General features: G+C 38.7%; 2 protein-coding genes and 1 pseudogene across 2 annotated transcripts; all 3 read right to left on the bottom strand.

The window, feature by feature from the left end:
* Positions 1-511: 511 nt before the first annotated feature.
* LOC129249044 (uncharacterized) lies at positions 512-1,447 on the bottom strand. The gene is made up of 2 exons (XM_054888668.1): positions 1,349-1,447; positions 512-1,267 (listed from the first exon to the last, which is right to left on the bottom strand). Exon 2 carries the CDS (start codon positions 1,087-1,089, stop codon positions 568-570), a length of 522 nt encoding a protein of 173 aa, XP_054744643.1. The 5' UTR covers positions 1,090-1,267; positions 1,349-1,447; the 3' UTR covers positions 512-567.
* Positions 1,448-11,600: 10,153 nt separating this feature from the next.
* LOC129249043 (uncharacterized) lies at positions 11,601-12,571 on the bottom strand (annotated as a pseudogene).
* A 5,310-nt stretch (positions 12,572-17,881) lies between these two features.
* Positions 17,882-18,906, bottom strand: LOC129248646 (uncharacterized). The gene is made up of 2 exons (XM_054888274.1): positions 18,768-18,906; positions 17,882-18,698 (listed from the first exon to the last, which is right to left on the bottom strand). Exons 1-2 carry the CDS (start codon positions 18,897-18,899, stop codon positions 17,970-17,972), a joined length of 861 nt encoding a protein of 286 aa, XP_054744249.1. The 5' UTR covers positions 18,900-18,906; the 3' UTR covers positions 17,882-17,969.
* Positions 18,907-22,882: the final 3,976 nt, after the last annotated feature.

The raw sequence follows: 22,882 nt of genomic DNA on the forward strand, positions 1-22,882 counted from the left end.
TCTAATGCCTTATGAGGTCCATTCGCTCAGTACAATTTTGTACCGCATTTTCAGGCACAATCAGCCTTAGCTCGCTACTAATAATGTTCCAAATACCAATCAGTACAAGCAATGGAATGAAGTGGTCACCTAAAGATTGTCCTAATAAAGAAGCTACCTGTTGAGCATTTTGCATCGTGTTGCTCATTCCATTTAGCTTAGATAGGGAAACTCATAAGGTCGCTGCTCAATTCTCATCATTGACGAAAGTACTGGCGACATCTCCAGTTTATAAAAGACATATATCTATAATGCTTCTACCATGAAACTACAACCACAAATAATTTCGAGAAGTAGTGGAGTCTTTTGCGGCTCGTGGAGGTTTCCCTCACCCGAAAAAGGAACCGTACGATGCAAACGTTGCTTCGACTATGCACCAGTTGATGTTTATATGGGAGTAAGCCAATATCTTTGCTAAATACCTACCTCGAATTGCAGAGAGCCTGTTTTAAGTAAAAACTTATTTTAGGTATTTATTTATTCCCCTTTCGTATATTTCTACATGCATACCACTCTCGTGAATTGCATTTAAAATTTCGAATTATGGCTGAATATTACTTGGAACAATCGTTGCCCGAACTCAATCTTGGTCAACCCAAGCTCGTTTTTCTTATACATTTCCCATGTCTTCGCCATGTCTTTGTCCTTCTCTTTTTCGGCTGTGGAAAGTGTATTCATAAAATCATCAAATGAGTCAGCTAAATAGCCAGCGACTTCGTTTTCACAATTTACTAAATCGGCACGGTATTCGAGAAAGCCATGGTTCTTCAAAGAATCCCAAGTAATCTGTTGCTCGGGTGTTAGTTCCCCTGTTTTTGAAAAACGTCTGCGTGCAAAACTGTCAAAATTTCCAATCACAAAACTTTTCCCTAGTGCAAAGAAAAATCGATTTTGCTGATCGTTTTTATTCGCAGGCAAACTAGCAACTAACGCTTCTTCTGAATCCTTTACATATTTTCGAAGTACACTTTTTTCATATTCCATAGCTTCGTTGTCAATCTTGTTCATAGATGGGTCATCTAGCATATATTTGGCCATCAGGTTGGTCATTTCATAGTTGATAATTTAATAAGTTGAAGTATCTTTCTTGCATAAGTGTTTTTAGTTTTCTCATTCCAATTTCAAAATTGCTTTCTTCCGGCAACGGTGTTGTCGTTTGGGCGCTCTGCGCAACGTTATTGCTCTCCGTTGATTCCGAGGAGGATGGTTTTGGTAGGCACAAACCGAACTGTGGCAACAGGCAGCAATTTGTTTTTTAATAAAATCATGTGAAAATAATGTGAAAAATAATTCACTTTATTTTACAAACCTGTGCTATTAAAAGCGTGAAGAATGCCACGAGTGAAAATGTCCTCAACATTTTTCTGCAAAGTCGCTGCTGTTGTCAATAAAAGGCGCGCTTTCGAATTCCGATTAGCACTAAGTGCTTTGCAAAAGTACTCAAGGTATTTATATTCAAAGCCAGTTGTGCAAAAATCTTGACACAACAACAAAGTGAAAGAAAAATTAAACTATACTTATTCGAAATACTTATTGGATGGAAAGGCTATGCATTTGGGGCTCAATTTAGAATAATTACTAGCGCTCTTATCAGCTATTCTTGGAACCACACAGACAAGGGTTTTTGGCATAAAATTTATTGAACGACTACATATTTATATGTATATGAACATATAAATATACTGTAGCAAAGTGTGTTTATGCATTGCAAATCTCTTGTAGCTCCTGAGTTGGGAGAGAAACATCAAACATCTTTAAAAAAGAGTCGTTAGGTCAAAGTAGACGAGTGGGCTGATACGTGATTTTGACGCGATTATCAAAAATGCTTGCTTCTAAAGGCTATACCCTCATCGTAAAATTTGGAAAAGAATCTTGGCCGAAACGTCGACTGTATGTATATTTTTTATTTTTCTGAATTAACATTTTTTTTTTTTTTTACTAAGTCACAATTGACTTTAGCAAGGTTGAACCAGCGCAATAGGTACATATCGTATGTGCGTGCGAGTATAGACTAATCAAGACTTGACACTTGCCACTGATGTGCCTGCTTGAACTAGTTTGAGTTTTTAATATAGTGAAAGTAAATAGAAATATATCTGTACGAATTGATGAGTTGAAAAAATGGAAAAATAATTTGAATTAGCGTTGTGATTTACCTATTGCATGTTTACTATACAATTTTAATTTTATTGTTAATAAAGGGTCTTTCAAAAGTGACTCTTATTGTTCAGTAGAGAATAATTGCTAGACGTTACCTGTTTTCATGCCATTATGCAATTCTTTGACATTTCTCAAGTAGACAGGTGTACAATTTTAATTGATAAAAGAAGGCCTTAAAACTATTGAAACCTATTATGAAAAGGGGCGATCTTTAAAAACAACATTTTGCACATATTTAATTTTTTTGGTGGAAATAATTGACAATGAGTCGAAAATATTAAACCTGTGAAAAATAAATTGCATTGGTCCAGCGAACTTTATTCTTCGCATTCTTTGCGGATAAGTTCCGATGAAAAATATCGCTATCAAAGAAGTTTGAATTCAACCATGTTTCGAGGCCAAATGTCGTCCGACGTGGTACGTACATCGTCCATAACTCGAAAGCAAAACATTCGACTCCTGGAAGTAGGTTTGAGTTTACTAGAGTTGGCTATGTTTAATTTTTTGGTGCTTCTTCTTTTTGGAAAAATTTAAAGGGTCGAAAATCGACGTTTGCAGTCCATAGCGCAGGATGTAATATCTTGCCATATAAAGAAGTTTGAACACTCAATTTAGAATTCACCTTCTTACGTAAAGGTTTGTGTGTCAGCTCCTTTCTTGCTGAGTTTGAAGTAGGATAAATTGTATTTATAAAAACAATCCCGCCAAAACCAGCATTTTTAGAACCAAAAGACAATATATTTTCCTCAGTGACGGAGGAGCTTAAAAGTAGACCAGTGTAACGATCTTCTTGAGGCAAATCCTTGCTACTATTCTGGCCGATAACAACGCTACGCTCAGCTATTTTATTTTTAGTATTCTTGCCTAGCAGTTCTTCCCACTGTTGTTGAGCGGGAGAGCGAAAAGCTGTAGCAGTAGTCACGGATTTGAAAGAAGAAGTAGCAGCATTAAGCATTTTTATAGAATCAACACCCATAACTGGCGCATAACAGTCGTAGAGCTCAACCTGTTGTTTAAGCCAGTGGGAGCAGATGCATCATATGAATTAGTACTAACTGTATTTCACACTGCCTCAACAACTGCGCACAGGTAATTGACACCGGCCTCGCTTCGAAGTTTAGATCATTTACCAATTCCCCCCACGCTAGTCAACCTTATTATTAAAAAAAAAAATCCGGGAACTTTTGGGACAGAAAACAATCGAGGGGAGCTCATTGAGTCAGTAAAATAAAGGGAGGTCGTGACGAGCAGAGAGTAAATTTCTTTTGCATTTGCGATGAAAAGCTCCATACGAACTCAGTTTCGCTTAGATGCAATCAATGCAGCCCACTGTGGTTCCGCCATAGGACATTGGATGAAAATAGTCATGTTAAAATTATGCAACAATATTTAGCTAAATTTTAGCTCATTAGTCATAGTAACTTAGAGTATAAAAGAAAATTCAACTGCACAAACACTTCACTTATAATTGTGCCTCCAAAGTAAGAGAATTTGAAAAGTGATAGTTAGCGTGGTCTCCGCTCCGTACTTACGCAGTTCCGGGAAGTGTTATTTTTCTAAGCATTACAGTGTTTATGACCTGTTATACAATGGAAATTCAAGTTGAAGGTATGTACGACCTGTTAAATGTTTTGTTATCTTTTTTAATTATTATTTAATAGGTTTTCAGACCGTACGAAATACGTACTTTAAAATTTGCGTTTATTTTTTTTATAAGAAGTTTGTATAGTTTTAACTAAGTTCGGAGGAATCTACATTCATTAAAATATTTTAACGTATGTCCTCTTTAAGGAAAAATAATTTCCAGCTGCGATGACCTGCGATTGCGCTTGATATAGGTTTTAATCTGTACCTATGTGTAGGATTTTGAAAAATGTGATTCTACTTTGTGTTCAAGAAGAAGAGTATTTTAAAAAAGCTATTAGTGACTTGAATCCGACTGTTTTTAAAATCGATAACCATAGTTATAAAGTAAGTCATTATTTACAATTAACTATGGTTGATGGTAAAGTGTGCTGTGCTCTTAGTGACTCATCTACGAGTAAATGTTATATTTGTGGTGCGACACCTAAAGAAATGAATGACTTAGAAAAGTGTAGAAACAAACAAGTAAACTCCAGTAGATTTGAATTTGGTTTATTACCCCTGCATTCTTGGAATAGATTTTTTGAATACTTTATACATGTTTCTTATAGAATCGAATTTAAAAGGTGGCAAGCACGTTCATCTGAGGAAAAAGCACTTTTAGCAAAGAGAAAGGAATTTGTTCAGAGGGAGTTTAGAGAACAATTAGGCATGATAGTTGACAAACCGCGAAGTGGAGGAAGGTGCCAACCTCTAATGATGGAAATACAGCACGAAAATGTTTCCTTCATTCAATATCATCCATATCATCCAAAATCACAGGAATAGACAAACACGTTATAGACAGATGTAGTTATCTCCTACAATATTTTTCATCTGGTTTTAAAATTAATTCGAATAAATTCAAAATATACGCACTAAACACTGCTGAAATTCTAGTTAGTAAATATTTATGGTATAATTTACCTGCATCAGTTCATAAAGTGCTCATTAATGGGTCGAAGGTGATCGATCATTGTTTATTATCAATTGGAGAATTATCAGAGGAGGCAGCTGAATCATGTAATAAATTAGTGAAACAATTCAGACGTGACAATTCCAGAAATCACTCAAGAACTGTAACTAACAGGGATCTTTTGCACAGGCTTCTTTTTAATTCTTCTTCTTCTTAATTGGCGCTATAACCGCTTACGCGATTTTGGCCGAGTTTAACAAAGCGCGCCAGTCGTTTCTTTCTCGTGCTAACCGGCGCCAGTTGGACACACCAAGTGAAGCCAAGTCCTTCTCCACCTGATCTTTCCAACGCAGTGGCGGCCGCCCTCTTCCTCTGCTACCACCAGCTGGTACCGCATCGAATACTTTCAAAGCCGGAGCGTTTGTATCCATTCGGACGACATGACCCAGCCAACGTAGCCGCTGGATCTTTATTCGCTGCGCTATGTCTATGTCGTCGTAAAGCTCATACAGCTCATCGTTCCATCGTCTGCGATATTCGCCGTTGCCAACGTGCAAAGGTCCAAAAATCTTACGCAGAATCTTTCTCTCGAACACTCCAAGCGTCGCTTCATCGGATGTTGTCATCGTCCAAGCTTCTGCGCCATACGTTAGGACGGGCATGATGAGAGTCTTGTAGAGTGTTAGTTTTGTTCGTCGAGAGAGGACTTTACTACTCAGTTGCCTACTTAGTCCAAAGTAGCACTTGTTGGCAAGAGAGATTCTACGTTGGATTTCAAGGCTGACATTGTTATCGGTGTTAATGCTGGTTCCTAAATAGACGAAGTCTTTTACAACCTCGAAATTATAACTGTCTACAGTGACGTGGGTGCCGATACGCGAGTGCGCCGACTGTTTGTTTGAAGACAGGAGGTACTTCGTTTTGTCCTCGTTCACCACCAAACCCATTCGCTTTGCCTCTTTATCTAGTTTGGAGAAGGCAGAACTAACAGCGCGGTTGTTAAGGCCGATGATGTCAATATCATCGGCATACGCCAACAATTGTACGCTCTTATAAAAAATTGTGCCTGAGCGATTAAGTTCTGCGGCTCGTACGATGCTCTCCAACATCAGGTTAAAGAAGTCACACGACAGCGAGTCACCCTGTCTGAAACCTCGTTTGGTATCAAACGGCTCGGAGAGGTCCTTCCCAATTCTGACGGCGCTACTGGTGTTGAGCAACGTCATCTTACATAGCCGTATTAGTTTTGCGGGGATACCAAATTCAGACATCGCGGCATACAGGTAACTCCTTTCCGTACTGTCGAATGCAGCTTTGAAATCGACGAAAAGGTGGTGTGTGTCGATTCTCCTTTCATGGGTCTTTTCCAAGATTTGGCGTATTGAGAATTGGTCGATGGTAGACTTTCCAGGTCTGAAGCCACACTGATAAGGTCCAATCAGTTGGTTGACGGTGGGCTTCAGCCTTTCACACAATACGCTCGCTAGAACCTTATAGGCGATATTTAGAAGACTAATCCCGCGGTAATTGGCACACATTGCAGGATCGCCCTTCTTATGGATTGGGCAGAGCACACTTAGATTCCAATCGGCAGGCATGCTTTCATCCGACCATATTTTGCATAGAAGCTGATGCATGCACCTTACCAGCTCCTCGCCGCCATGTTTGAATAGCTCACCCGGTAGTCCGTCGGCGCCCGCGGCTTTGTTGTTTTTTAGCCGCATTATCGCTATTCTCACCTCGTCATGATCGGGTAGCGGAACGACAATTCCGTCGTCAACGATTGGGGTATCGGGATCTTCACTTTCTCGGTGACATGCGCAGCTGTCACTGTTCAATAGGTTCGAGAAGTGTTCCCTCCATAATTTAAGATTGCTCTGTACGTCAGTCACCAGTTCGCCGTCTTTGTTCTTACAGGAAAACGCCCCGGTCTTGAAACCTTCTGTAAGCCGCCGAACTTTCTGGTAGAATTTTCGGGCGTTGTTCCTGTTGGCCAGCATCTCAAGCTCTTCGCACTCACGTATTTCGACCTCTCGTTTCTTCTTTCGGATAATACGTCTCTCTTCCTTTTTCAGCTCTCTGTAGCGATCCCACATGGCTCGCGTTGCGCCCGATCGCAGCGTGGCTCTATAGGCGGCATCCTTTCTTTCTGTGGCAGCATGACATTCCTCGTCGTACCAATTGTTTTTTCGGGCTCGCCGGAATCCGATTTCTTCTTCGGCGGCGGTACGTAGAGAACGAGAAATGTTGCTCCATTGTTCGTGGATGCCGGTTTGTTGGGCAGTGCTCTCCGAGAGCAGGAGTGAGAGTCGAGTGGCGAATCTTCTGGCTGTCTGTTGTGATTACAGCTTTTCGATGTCGAACATTCTTTGCGTAGGTAGATGCACGTTTTTTGCTGCACAGAGGCGGGTGCGCAGTTTGGCTGCAACAAGGTAGTGATCCGAGTCAATGTTGGGTCCTCGGATCGTACGTACATCTAATACACTAGAAGCGTGTCTTCCATCTATCACAACATGATCGATCTGGTTTCGTGTTTTTCGATCAGGAGACAGCCAGGTGGCTTGGTGAATCTTCTTATGCTGGAATCTGGTGCTGCAGACTACCATGTTTCGGGCCCCGGCGAAGTCGATCAGCCTCTGTCCGTTACCGGATGTTTCGTTGTGCAGGCTGAATTTTCCGACTGTGGGACCAAAAATTCCCTCCTTGCCCACCCTGGCGTTGAAGTCGCCAAGCACGATTTTTATGTCGTGGCGGGGGCAGCGCTCATAGGCACGTTCCAGGCGCTCATAGAAAGAATCTTTGGTCGCATCGTCCTTCTCTTCCGTCGGGGCGTGGGCGCAAATTAGCGATATGTTAAAAAAACGTGCTTTGATGCGGATTGTTGCGAGACGCTCGTCCACCGGAGTGAACGACAGTACTTGGCGACGAAGTCTCTCTCCCACAACAAATCCGACACCGAATTTGCGCTCCTTTACATGGCAGCTGTAGTAAACGTCGCAAGGTCCTATGGTTTTCTTTCCTTGCCCCGTCCATCGCATCTCTTGGATGGCAGTGATGTCAGCCTTTACTCTCACGAGGACATCAACCAGCCGGGCAGAGGCACCTTCCCCATTAAGGGACCGGACATTCCAGGTGCATGCCCTCAAATCATAGTCCTTAGTTCGTTTGCAGGGGTCGTCATCAGTATAGGGAGGTCTCATCCGAGGCTTTTTTAAAGTTTTCATTGGGGGGGGATTTTTAAGTGGCGGGTCCCAAACCCAACGCACAACCAGCTATCCTGGAATGTTTCGCCTTCTCACTTTAGCTCACTCCCGAACGGGTGTTCGGAAGCTACCCAGAGGATACGTGGGCTAATCCCGGCCGTTGTGAGCTGCTTGAACCATATGCAGAAGAATCGTCCTGGCCATTCCCAAGTGAATGGCGATCAGTAACTTTCCCCACTTGCGTGGACTTCTACACATGGAACCATCCTTCTTTTTAATTCCGATCCATTTATATCTAGTCTACGAAAATTACCATGTAAAAAGAAATTTATGATGTCAAGAGAAGTGTTAGATTTATTCAGTTAAAAGGTTTGTATTTCTAAGTACATTAGCTTTTTCGGAAGTGAATATTTTATTGTTTTCATAAATAAGACTAAGTTAACTGGCATCGGAGTATACTTTATGCTCATCCGTTCGGAATTTAATTTTTTTTCTATTATTGTTTATAATTTAAGATTCATGAAAACTTTAAACGAAACAAAAAAATTTTATATAAAAAATGTGTGTACATAATTTTCATTTGCCTTTTTATATTAATTATATATTACTTTATTATATATTATTATTATTATATCTTATATATATTCTTATTATATATATATTACTTTTCATATGTCTTAATGCTTTTTTAGCAAATAAAAACATTTCTCAACTTAAAAACGTACTAAAAAGTCATTTATCACGCCAAAAGTTCTTATGACCGCTCTTCCTACGTGGCGGGACCACTGTGCAGCGCTTGGAATCACTTAATTTCCTGTTCAAGTATGTCACAACACAACAATGGGTATGGAGTCTTTTTAAAACAATTAAGATTATAATTACCCGTCCGACTACCGGACTACTGTAGCGTCTACAAGGCAGAAGTCTTAGCCATAAAGGAGGTAAATGTGTACCTTAACACACACACCGTCAAAAAACCTACAATAAATATCTTCTCAGACAGCCAGACGACAATCCAATCAATGAAGGCGGTGATAGTAAGATAAAAGGTTGCTCAGGAAAGCCTAGCAGCTTCAAATGATATTTGCACCGTTTTCAAGGTCAATCTTATATGGGTTCCTTGACAACCTGCAAAATTAATGATGAAAATGAGTCTTGTCCAGGAGGCCAATAGGTCATGGAGAGAAGAAAATACTTGTAACGTGACAACCAGACTAATTTGGCCGCAAATAGATAAGAAAAGATCAGAAGAATTGATCACCCTCTCAAGAGAGAACATCTCGAAAGTCGCAGCTTGTCTCAGCGATCATTGGCTGTTAGGTTGGCACTCTTCTAGGCTAGGAGTATTTTCGCATGAATACTGCAGAAAATGTGGAGACGAGAAAGAGGCAGAAACAGTAGAACACTTCCCCTGTAATTTTCAGTCTTAGCTAGGAGTAGAGCAAAGTTGTTAGGAAAATACCATTTTGACTCTTTTACGAAACTATCCGGTGTTGAGATCCTACGCTTCATAAGAGAGTCTAACTATATTTTTTCAATTTCAAACGTTTATTAACAAAAAATGGTTAAAAATTTAATCTTCAAAATAATAGCCATCGCTAGCGACACCTTTTTCCCATCTCTCAGTCAATTTGTGGAAGCCGCGCCAAAAAAATTGGCCGTCTTTGGCCGCAAACCAATCATCGAGCCATTTTTTGGCTTCTTCGTGAAAATTGAAGCGCTGCTCGGAAAATGCGTGGCCCAACTGTACGTCTCCAGCAATGCCCGGGTCGCTCTTGTTCGATGTGGCGGTGCATTGTCACATTGTCAAAATTAAAAAAAAATCATGCACATGTCCTTCAAATGTTTGGAAATGGTTTTTTGGGTCACCTCCAACTGCTCTGCCATCATTTCTTGCGTTTGACCATCATCTTCATCCAACAATGCTTGCAATTCGGCGTCCTCAAACTTTTTCGGTGGCCGGCCACGGTCCACGTTCTCGGAATTTTTCAAACCACCTGAAGCACTGTGCTCTACTTAAAGCATGTCCACCACCATAAGCCTTTATAAGCATTTGATAAGCTTGAGAAGTGTTTTTCTTCAATTGATAACAGAAAATCAACGATGTCCGCAAATCGTAGTTTGAAGGCACGAATTTCGACATTTTTTAGAGCGGCAAAAATGCATTGTTGTATGAAACGTAACAAACAATGAACTGAATATTGTTGACAGAGGGCAGAGGAAAAAACAAGACATTTGGGAAGGTTTAGAAATACTCCTAGCGACATCTATGGACTAATCGCTGAAAGTCTCATTTCATAGGTATATACCTGGTATATGGTATATAAAGGGTTTTCCACTAACAGGTTTTGTTGGTGAATGGATTGCGCTATCGAGAGATGATTAACGATTTTTTATGGCCGGAATTGGATGGTATTGATCTGGACAATGTTTAATTTCAACAAGACGGCGCTACTTGCCACTCAGCAACGAAACCATTGATCTTTTACGAAAAAAGTTTCCGGACCGTGTTACCTCTCGAAGAGGGGATCACAATTAGCCACCAAGCTTGAGACTTTTTTCTTTGGGGCCACGTGAAAGAGAAGGTCTACGCCAACAGCCCAGGGTCGATTCAAGACCTCAAAGATGGAATTCGTGAGGCTTTGAGGTAATGGGGCAGCCACTTTACAATTTGGTTATGGAAAGTTCATGAAATGGATATTGTCCTGTAAGCGTAGTCGTGGTGGTCCTTTGCCTGATTTTATTTTCCACTATTAACGGCATAGCTTCCTCTTTATAATGAAATAAACATGCGATCATTTATATTAAGAAATACCAATTTTCTTTGAATATCAAAATAACACCTCTTATTGGAAAACCCTTTATATATATATATATAATTACGTATAATTGGCGCGTACACCTTTTTTAGGCGAAGCTCCTCCTCCTATTTGTGGCGCACGTCTTAATATTGATCCACAAAATGGAGGGACCTACAATTTCAAGCCGGTTCCGAACGGCAGATATTTTTTATGATGAGTTTCTTTATTGCAGAAATACGCTCGAAGGTTTGCCATTACCTCCCGAGGGGCAACCGCTATTAAAAAAAGGCCGAAGAGAGTCTAATTAGTTGCGTAAAATATAAAAAGTAAGGTTCCTATGTTACTATGCTAAGCCGACTGCCACAAAAACCTAACTTAACCTATGTGACAGCACTCTGCCTCACCGACCTCAACCTTGCGCAACCCATCGATGCCTTCCCAAAGCACTTAAAAGTTAACCTCAACAGTACCTCGGAACTCAGTAGAGCAGCATAACTCCTTCCTCTGCGGTAGATCTTATGCCTTATGAGGTCCATTCCTTCAGTACTATTTAGCTTAGATAAGGAAGTTCATAAGGTCGCGGCTCAATTCTCATCATTGACGGAAGTACTGGCGTCATCTTCAGTTTAAAAAAGGCATATACCAATGATGCTGCTACCATTAAACTACAACCACAAATAATTTCGAGAAGTAGTGGGGACTTTTGTGGCTCGTGGGGGTTTCTCTCACCCAAAAAACGAAGCGTACGACGCAAACGTTGCTCCGCCTATGCACCAGTTGATGTTTGATGGAGTAAGCCAAGATCTTTGCTAAATACCTACCTCGTATCGAGGCTGATTAATTAAAAATGGCAGAAACTCTTTTAAGTAAAATTTTATTTCCGGTATTTATTTATTCCCCTTTCGTATATTTCCACATTCGTACCATTCTCGTGAATTGCGTTTAAAATTTCGAATTATAACTGAATAGTACTTGGAACAATCGTTGCCCGAATTCAATCTTGGTCAACCCAAGCTCGTTTCTCTTATACATTTCCCATGTCTTCGCCATGTCTTTGTCCTTCTCTTTTTCGGCTGTGGAAAGTGTATTCATAAAATCATCAAACGAGTCAGCTAAGTAGCCAGCGAATTCGTTTCCACGATCTTCTAAAACGGTACCGTATTCGAGAAAGCCATGCTTCTTCAAAGCATGCCAAGTGGCCTGTTGCTCGGGTGTTAGTTCCTCTGTTTTTGAAGCACGTCTGCGTGCAAAACTGTCGAAATTTTCAATCACAAAACTTTTCCCTAGTGCAAAGAAATATCGATTTTTCTGATCGTTTTTATTCGCAGGCAAAGTAGCAACTAACGCTTCTTCTGAATCCTTCACATATTTTCGAAGTACACTTTTTTCGTAGCTTCCATAGCTTCGTTGTCAATCTTGTCCATTGATGGGTCCGCTAGTACGTGTTTGGCTATCTGGTTGGTCATTTCCAGTTGATAATTTAATAAATTTAAGTAGCTTTTGTGCATAAGTGTTTCTAGTTTTTTCATTCCAATTTGAAAATTGCTTTCTTCCGGTAACGGTGTTGTCGTTTGAGCGCTCTGCGCAACGTTATTGCTCTCCGCTGATTCCGAGGAGGATGGTTTTGGTAGACACAAACCGAACTGTGGCAACACGTAGCAATTTGCTTTTTTAATAAAATATTGTGAAAAATAGGTAAATCAATTTACTAACCTGTGCTATCAAAAGTGTGGAGAAAGCCACGAGTAAAAGTGTCCTCAACATTTTTCCACTGCGTAGTCTGCAAAGTCTCTGCTGTTGTCAATAAAAGTCGCTCTTTCGGATTCTGATTCGCACTAAGTGCTTCGCAGAAGTTCTCAAGGTATTTATATTCAAAGTCAATTGTGCAAAAATCTTTACATAATAACAAAGTGAAATAAAAATTAGATTAATTGTTTATTTGAAATACTTATTGGACAATAAGACTACAAAAACTACATATGGATCTGTATTTGGGATTCAATTCAAACTAATTACTCGCACTCTTATCAATTTTTTTGCAGTAGCTCGGACAAGGTTCATTGCCATTAAATTTAATGTATATATATATAAGTACATATATATTAACATATACATACGTATAACGCAGCAAAATGTGTTTATGCATTGCAAATATGTTGTAGATCTTGAGTTCGAAACATAAATCACTTTTGAAGGAAATGTGCCCAAGTCCATTTAAAATTTGTAGGCATTGGGTCATAGTAGGCGAGTGTACTGGTACGTGATTTTCACTTGGTTGATCCAGAATTTGAAATCCATTGAGGGCATGAAGCTTCGGAAGACTTTCTTCTAATGTTGGATGCCACCCTCATAATCAAAATTGTAGGTGAAGCTCGGCCGAAACACCCGCTATATGTTCACTTTTGTTTTTTTTTTAATTTCTCAATTTTTTATTTTGTTTTTTAATTAAAAATTTTCTTTTCTTAATCTAATTAAGTCACAATTGACTTGAGCAAGGTTGGACCAGTGACATATATACATGTGTAGGTACGAGTATGAGCTAATCAAGACTGGACGCTATGACCTGATGTGCGTCTTTGAGCCAACATAGTTTTAGTTTTCGTATAGAAGAATACGATTTGGATTCGCTACTTCTCTGTTCGCTATCTCTAGGCTGTGCTTACTTGGCGAAAATCTTCTATGCGAAAGCAACAACAAAGTTTTCGAACCAGATTCGCCGCTAGCGCATGTGATTGTCCCTCATGAAATCATTATTTTTAATGCTGCTTTCAAGAGAGTTTCATTAAACTGGATTCATACAGGCAGACTTATTTTACTTCAACCTTGCGAATTCTCATTCGCTGTTGTTCGACGTGCAACTGTTAGTTTTTAGTCTACAATCATGACTCAATTAGAAAAGGTTAGGTAAGAAAGCAGCTGTCTCGCTCCCTCTTGACAAATCGGCGCCCTTATTTGAAAACGTGTTGCTTCTTTACAAAAAAAAGTAAATGTTGTTTCACAAAAAAAAGGTTGAATTGTAGTAAAAACTAAACTTTTTGTCCAAATTATATGGTCGGCAACACTGTTTCCATTTTTGACACGTTGCTTTATTCATATTCGTTAAAAACCCTTTATTTAATTGGAAATAAATTGTTTTTAAAAGCTTTTATTTGCAGGTGCTTATACACGCGGAAGTGCAGCATTTCGCGTAAAAACACATTCAATTAAAAATAGAGCTTTCAAAGATACCTTAGAATATATAGCAGACTATAACGGAACATTGTTGGAAACATAGCCTACGTTTACATGGATCGACGATTTATCGAAGGGTGCTTTAACAAAGCCAACAACCAATGACCTAAATTTGATAAAACAGATGGAATCTGTATTTTGTACTTTTAATGGCGACAAAATTTCGAATATTCCATATTATTTGAAGAAACTTCTAAACTGTCCTCACACATAAGTGCGAGCATGGACATGAAAAACTTTTTTTTTTAAATGCGTATGTATCAACGAATGAAAAAACTTAACAAATCATTAAGAAAATAGAAAGCCAGGTGAATAGCAATGCATAATATAACATAAAAAGGATGCTAAAAGTCAGTATTTATTTCAGGAATAAAAGTTTGTAAAAACAGTTATGAAACGTACATTTACGTCCGTACGTTACTGAAATGAGCAAATTTGCCACACCTCGTAATGCAAAGGTTACTAAACATGGCTTTATATGCATGAAAGTGAACTACATTGAATTGAATTGAATTTGAAGAGGTCGAGCTAAGGAGCACCAGGAGATTTGGTGGCTCCTAAAACACTCAGGCTAAAAAGCCCATTGTATTTAAAGCTCTGGAAAGGGGTAGATAGTCAAGGAGGGAGGGAGAAAAGTATCAGAGAAAGAGATAGGAAAGAATAGAGACAGAGATAGAGTCCTGTGAGAATTTTCCAAATTCTTTAGCAAATCTGTAAATATCCTCCAGTTTTAGAGAACGAATATTACTCATTCTCATGACATCGGAACCCAATACTCGTAGTCGCGCTCTAGCAAAGGCAGGACACTCACAGAGAAAGTGCTCAGTGCTATCCGCCTCCTCCAAGCATGACAGGCATACCGGGTCCTCGATGATTCCAATGGTGGTCATATGCTGACCCCATGGGTTGTGTCCTGTAATGATGCCGACCATCAACCGAATGTATTTCCTTCTAAGTTTTAGTAGAATGTTTGACAGTTTTCTGTTCGGACTTGTCACAAAACACTTTGCAGTTCTGCAGCGTTCTAGACCGGACCATCGCTTTTTATGTAGATTGCCTACATAATCGTTGATCCAGTTCTTGATTCCTGTGGGACTGATTCCGATTATTGGCTCTGGCCCCTGTGGGGGCACCGCTGATCCACGGTTGGCCAATTCGGCGGCAATTTCGTTTGAACACCGGAGTGTCCCGGAACCCATATAAGTACAAGCCTGTTTTGTCTTGCGACAGAATTAAGCTTCTTCTTACATTCATGAACAATCTTTGAGGTTTGCTTCGCGTTCTCCAGGGCCTTCAATGCAGCCTGACTGTCACTGAAGACTCCAATCTGTTTCCCGCTCCATCTCCTCTCGATTATCCATTCGGCTACTTTTAGGATGGCAAAAACTTCTGTTTGGAAAACAGTTGCCATTCCCCCCATAGCATAGTGATACTTATTACTATCGTTTAAGTACCATCCGGCTCCAGACCCTGTTTCAGTCTTGGACCCATCGGTAAGGAAAATATCCGTCAAACCTCCCTGAATGCATTCTGGATTGCTCCGTTGTTCACGCAATGGAAATCTGACATCAAATTTCCTTCCGAATGAAACTGTGGGTATCAGGTCATCTTTCGGTGCCAAAAACAGTGGATACTGCTCCGACAGCAACTTAAAGATTTCTCTGTGTCCCGAAGTTCCATCTTCGTGCCAGAAACCATATTTATGGAGTCTACGCATTGCTTTTATTGCTTCCTGTTGTATCTTAAGATCCAGGGGGAGCAAATCAAGCATATCATTAAGGGCATCACCAGAGGTTGTACTCATGGCACCCCGTGATGCAAAAAGTGAACTACATAATTTTCCAAAATATTTTTGCAGAGAAAATGGCGAGTAACCTGACGATATGTATAGTGTGCAGGTACCCACATCATGGCAGCCTTTTAATTTCATTACTTTAAAACTAGTAAGTTTTATAAGCTTAGTTTATTCAATATCCTTTATTATTTCGATATTATGACTTTTATAGATGACTTCTGTGTGTCGTTTTCCTTTTAATAATTCGCAGCCAACGAAATTGGTTATACATTTGGGAGAAGCCGTAAAAAATATACTCGTAAATCTACATTAAAGCTATTTTGTTTACTAGCACCATTTCCCTTTAAATGTAATGAAAATACTCTTTTAAAGACTCCAATTTTTACTTTTGTTTTGTTACTTTTCACATCTAACTAACATTTGTTTTACAACTACGAATTCACTTAAAACATTTACATAAGTAAGATCACATAGTTCTGTGTGCTCTTGTGTTGTTAGATAAAATATTCTAAATAAATATTATATTTGCTTTAAACGAAAACAGTATTTTTTTACATATCTAATTAGCTACTTTTCGTACTTTTTACTACTTTTAGGCAAGAAGGGGAACACATTTTTCCCTCTTTCTCCATCCTTCTTAAATGCACCCCAAAATAAGGGAATGTCAAGTTTTACTTAATATTTTGTGATATACATTTTATAACTTTTGTATAAGAAGCTATAATTTTTTTTAAATGTTTTTATATAATATATTTTTTTATTAACGAAAATTACAAAAAAAGTCTTAACATTTTTTTTTTAAATATATTTTTAGTTTTAAAAAATTAAAAATTTTTTTTTTTGCAATTCATATTAATTTTGTTTTTAATTTTTTTATATTTGTCTATAATTTTTTTAATTTTTTTTTTAATTTTTGTAAATGTTTTTTAATTTAACAATTGAATTTTTAAAGGTTTTCTTAAATTTTCTTTCAAAAAATGGTTTTTTATTTTTTAGTTCTTTCACATTTTTTTAATTTTCGAAATTATCTGTGCCTAATGTGAATAAAAACATATTTTCCTATGAGTTATTTTTTTAAATTGTTAATTGTATTGTATATTTAATGTAAAAAAAATGTTGAGATTTTTTTAGTTTTAGTTTAATTTTTCTATTTTTTTTGTATTCCTTTTCAACTTTTTAATATTTCCTTTCAAGTTTTTTTTAAATTTTTGAACCTTTTTTTTTAGTATTTTTATATTGTTTTTTTTTTTAATTTAGAAAAAAATTTTTAATTTTTAATTTTTTTTTTAATATTCTTTTAATTTGTTTCAATTTTTTAAATATTCTGTGTTGAGAATGATTTCAATATCCTTAATGTGAATAAAAACATGTTTTGTTATATTTTTTTTTATTGTTCTTACATATTTTTTATAATTAAAAAAAAAACTTAATATTTTTTCTGATTTAAAAAAATTTGTTTTTAATTTTTTTCATTAATAAAATTTGTATTTCGTAACTTTTTTTGAATGCTTTAGTTGTTTTTTAATTTTTTTTAGCTCTTTGGAACTTTGCAAGTCCTCGCAAATCCAATGCAAAATGTTTTTCCCTAACCTGACGCTTTATATTCTAAAATGGAGAACGCCGCGCTTTGTCGATCTCATTCTCCTTGCACGCATATATATTTTATTTGTGAAGTAAACGAATTCAGTGGATAGACAAAAGCGATAACTGAACGAATAAAATGAATAAATGGCATGGCGAACGGAAGCGTTCTGAAGAAACTCTGAGCACAAACAAAACCAAAACGAAAATAAGAAAAATACAAAAAACCAAAATCTTTTCAGAAATACTTTACAAAAACACAAAGCAAGCAACAAAAAAATGTTAAGAACTTTATTTTCAACTATTCACAAAAGGTAAAATTCTGGGATTATTTTGATAGGATGAAGTACTAAGCTCTAAAGTCGTAATCCCTTAATAAATAATAATAATAATATTACATTTGCAGGCACTGGTCTAAGCAATTTGATTAAGAACTAATCAGCTAAAAGCAGACTCGCTTAAGATTGCTTCTGATTTTCCATAGAAAAAAGCTGTTAAGGGAGCAGAGCCAAAAGGCAAAGCCAATTTCAAGCTCAATTTAACAAATAACCGATTTATTTTACCTCTACTTATATCTTTATAAACAGAGATTGTCTTAAGTAAAATTTTATTTAAGATATTTATTTATTTCCCTTTTGTGCCATTTCGTGAACAGTATCAGAATCAAAATTGAATAGTTTTGTGAACAAATGTTGTCCCAATTGATCCTTGCTCAATCCAAACTCGTTTTTCGTGTACCCGTTCCATGCCTCCACCATATCTTTCGCCCTCTCTTTTTCGGCTGCGGAAAGTGTTTTCATAAAATTATCAAACTCATCAGCCCAATTACACATAAATTCTTGTTTAAGCTTATCTAACTCCGTACGGTACTCAAGAAATCCATGCTTCTTCAAAGCGTCCCAAGTAATCTGTTGTTCTGGTGTTAGTTCCTCCGTATCTGAATAAAGTCGTGGCACAAATTGGTGCAGACTGCCAAGTACAACAGTTTTCTCAAATGCAAACACCAAGCGATTTTCGTGATCGTTTTTGTTGGAAGGCAAAGTAGCAACTAACGATTCTTCTGATTCCCTCACATATTTCCGAAGTACATTTTTTTCGTGTTCCATAGCATCGTTGTCGATATTTTTCATAGAGGGATCTGCCAACACGTCTTTGACTAATTGGTTGCTTTTTTGCAGCTCAGAATTTAAAAAATTCAACAATGTTTTGTACGCAAGTAGTTCGAGTCTCTGCCGAGCATTAGGTAAATTGCTTTCTTCCGGTAACGGTGTTGTCGTTTGGGTGCTCTGCGCAACGTTATTGCTCTCCGCTGATTCCGAGGAGGATGGTTTTGGTAGGCACAAACCGAACTGTGGCAACGCGCAGCATTTGTTTTTTAATAGAATAATGTGAAAAATAATTTATTTCATTTTACTAACCTGTGCTATCAAAAGTGTGGAGAATGCCACGAGTAAAAGTGTCCTCAACATTTTTCCACTGCGTAGTCTGCAAAGTCTCTGCTGTTGTAAATAAAAAGCGCACTTTCGAATTCTGATTCGCACTAAGTGCATCGCAAAGGGTCGTAAGGTATTTATATTCAAAGTCAATTGTGTAAAAATCTTGACACAACAACAAAGTGAAAGAAAAAGTACACTATTTACTTATTCGAAATACTTATTGGATGGAAAGGTTATGCATTTAGGGCTCAACTTGGAATAATTACTAGCGCTCTTATCAGCTATTTTTGGAATCACACAAACAGGGTTGTTGAGCATAAAATTTAATTATGTGCTTATATGTGAACATATTAATATTCGGAGAGAAGCATCAACAGAGTCGTTAGGCCAAAGTAGACGAGTGGGCTGATACTTGGTTTTGCTGTGATGATCCAAAATGCTTTCTTCTAAAGGCGTATCCCTCTTCTAAAGGCTATACCCTCATCGTAAAAATTGGAAATTAATCTTGGCCGAAACATCGACTGTATGTATATTTTTTATTTTTCTGAATTACAATTTTTTTTATTATAATTAAGTCGCAGATCTGGATCTTAATGTTGATCCGCCCGTACCGTATAGAAATCCACTAAGAACCAACTGGAAAAGGTTCAGAAACATAGTCAATAAAAGGATAGGAGGGATTCCCATCCACAAAATCACTCTCACCGAAAACCTCGAGAGTAGGGTCACAACACTGGGGAAGGCATTTAGTAGGGCCTAAAAAACGTCCTGCCCCATAAAATTTAGTAAAAAATCCCATCCCCCTTGGTGGAGCAGTGAGCTCTCAAAACTAAGGGAAAAATCTAGATCAACGTTTAACCTCAGCTACTCGACAGGAAATTGCCAATTGTACAAAGGGCAATTAGGGCCGCCAAGAAAGAGAGCTGGAGCGAATTCTGTTCGTCAATCGAATCCACTAGGGATTCTGCCAGGCTTAGCCGTGTTCTGTCCAAAGATCATTGAATGGCTTCTTGGGTCAAGAGGCCTAATGGTACTTGGACAGCTACGACAGAGGAATCGCTAGAACTTCTACTAAACACGCATTTCCCGGGGTGCAGCGTCCACGAAAGTGGGCGGGAAGTATCAGGCGGAGCCAATATAATCCACAGCACCTTGCAAAAGAAATAATTACAAAGGAGAAAGTTGCATGGGCAATTAAATCTTTTTCACCTTTTAAATCTCCGGGGCCAGATGGGATCATCCCAAAGATGTTACAGGAAACCTTGGACTGTATCCTACCATGGCTAGAGGAAATTTTTAAAGCGTGTTTAAAGCTAGGTCATATTCCAGATAGTTGGAAACTAGTGAAGGTCGCCTTCATTCCAAAAATAGGCAGGAGGGGACATGAATCAGCGAAGGACTATAGGCCAATCAGTCTCTCGTCTTTCCTGAGAGACTTTTGGATATATATCTTAGAAGCTCTTTGGAGAGCTCTGGTATATCTACTGCATAACATGCGTACCTTAAAGGCAAATCTACGGAGACAGCGCTTCACGAGGTAATCCGAACAATAGAGGGCTCTCTAGAGAACAAACATTATACCATGGCGGCATTCTTGGATATAGAAGGCGCCTTTAACAATGTTAGTACAGATGCGATCCAACGGGCGTTGATAGACTTAGAGGTGGACAATTGCATCAGTAATTGGGTCATCTCTATGCTAGAAACCAGGATCATCAAAGCTAATATGGGTAATATCAGTATAACCAAGAAGGTCCACAGAGGCACCCCACAGGGGGGAGTACTGTCTCCACTTCTCTGGTTATGCGTTATTAGCAAAGTCTTAATAAAACTTAATAGAGGTGGGGTAAAAGCGGTGGCGTACGCTGATGATGTGGTGTTAATGGCGTCAGGACTGTGTCCCAATACGATCAGTGGGATCATCCAAAGGGCATTAGGCGAGCTTAACTCTTGGGCCACAGGCTGTGGCCCAGGTTTAGGCCCACGTAAAACAGAGCTTATGCTTTTCACCACCAGATATAAGGTACCAACTTTTACCCTACCAAATATTAACAGACAAACTCTCTCACTATCACCCAGCGCAAAGTACTTAGGGGTAATTCTGGACTCCAAACTAAGCTGGAAATTAAATGTTGAAGAACGGGTAAGGAAGGCAGAAATTGCTTTATATGACCGTAAACGTATGCTTGGAAGAAGATGGGGTCTTCAACCTAAGCATACATTATGGCTGTATAAGACGGTTATACGACCTATTCTATCGTATGGTTCGGTAGTTTGGTGGAAGGCTCTAGGGAGAGAGTACAATACCAAACTACTCGGCAGAATACAAAGATCAGCATGTGCAATAACGGTCGGTGCAATCAGATCATGTCCTAGAGAGGCTCCCAATGCACTGACACACGTTATTCCAATAGACCTACATATTAAGAAGACGGCAACCATGAGTGCATTTAGGTTAAACGAAGCGGGTCGCTGGGGAGAAAAAACTTATGGTCATGCCAGTCTACTATTGCGACAAACTCAGTTAATCTCGGTGAGAACTGACTACATCGTCCCGACGGGAACTTTCAATAGGAATTTTGCCACTCTCTTTCCAACTAAGGAAGAATGGAATAAGGGATTCTCTCTAAACAACTTCGACACTACAGTCTATACGGATGGAAGTAAAATGAGCTGCGGTGTTGGAGCTGGTATATATTCTCACAAACTTAAAATTGAGAAATCGGTGCGTCTCCCTAATACCAGCAGTGTCTTCCAGGCGGAAGTACTGGCGATTGGGGAAGCTTGTAGGCTACTAATCGCAGATTTCTCTTTTAAGGGTAATATCGCGATTCTAACGGATAGCCAAGCTGCAATCCAGGCACTGGGTTCGGCCACAACAACCTCCAAAGTGGTGGAACAAAGTAGGAATAGCCTCACCGTCTTGAGTGAAAACCATAGAGTTACCTTAATCTGGGTCCCGGGACATCGGAACATTGAAGGTAACGAAAAAGCAGATGAACTGGCAAGAGGGGGATCTGCCATGAATAACGCTCTTGCAGAATCGGTACTCACACCATTAGGTGCAGTCAAGAGCACAATTTCCCAAAAATACCTCCGAATCGCTGACTGTAGGTGGAAAGTCCAGACGAAATGCAAAATTAGCAGAACGTTATGGCCCACCTACAACCTCAAGCAATCGTCGGCATTAATAAGAATGAAACGACGGGACGCCTGGAGACTAACGGCAGTCATAACTGGCTTTTGGTCTATCGGAGAACAAGCAGCCAAAATGGGTATCCCTCACAATACATACTGTCACAGTTGTAAACAACCGGAGAAAAAGGAGACAATCTTCCATTTCCTCTGTGAATGCCCTGCCCTATGGAAGGACATAATGTTAACCCTGGGCCAACCGCTGTTCGACAATCTCGAACAACTATCTGGTTTAGACGTTAACAACCCCTGATGTGCCTGCTTGAACTAGTTTGAGTTTTTAATATAGTGAAATTAAATAGAAATATATCTGCACGAATTGATGAGTAGAAAAAATGGAAAAATAATTTGAATTAGCGTTGTGATTTACCTATTGCATGTTTACTATATAATTTTAATTTTATTGTTAATAAAGGGTCTTTCAAAAGTGACGCATAGTGTTCAGTAGAGAAAAATTGCTAGACGCTACCTGTTTTCATGCCATTATGCAATTCTTTGATATTTCTCAAGTAGACAGCTGTACAATTTTAATTGATAGAAGAAGGCCTTAAAACTATTGAAACCTATTATGAAAAGGGGCGATCTTTAAGAACAACATATCGCACATATTTAATTCTTTTGCTGGAAATTTTAAAATTTTTGTGTAAAATAAATGGGATTTCCGAGTCCAGCGAACTTTATTCCTCGCATTATTTGCGGATGGCGTTAAATAATTTCAGATACAAAATTTTGCCGTCAAGGAAGTTTGAACTCAGCCATGTTTCGAAGTCAAATGTCGTCCGACGTGGTACGTACACCGTCCATGAGTCGAAAGTAAAGCATTCGATTCGTGGAAGTAGGTTTGAGTTTACTAGAGCTTAAATGGTAGTAGTTCCACTCTTGCAGTTCATAGGGTAGGATTT

This window comes from Anastrepha obliqua, chromosome 5, assembly GCF_027943255.1.
Source record: "Anastrepha obliqua isolate idAnaObli1 chromosome 5, idAnaObli1_1.0, whole genome shotgun sequence".
NCBI lineage: Eukaryota > Metazoa > Arthropoda > Insecta > Diptera > Tephritidae > Anastrepha > Anastrepha obliqua.

What these genes read in the sequence shown, in the direction of transcription:
- LOC129249044 (XM_054888668.1), bottom strand. Translation starts at nt 1,089, where the DNA reads ATGACCAACCTGATGGCCAAATATATGCTAGATGACCCATCTATGAAC.
- LOC129248646 (XM_054888274.1), bottom strand. Translation starts at nt 18,899, where the DNA reads ATGCACTTAGTGCGAATCAGAATTCGAAAGTGCGCTTTTTATTTACAA. An exon ending in CCACACTTTTGATAGCACAG is followed by an intron (nt 18,699 to 18,767) that starts GTTAGTAAAATG and finishes GCGTTGCCACAG; the next exon opens with TTCGGTTTGTGCCTACCAAA.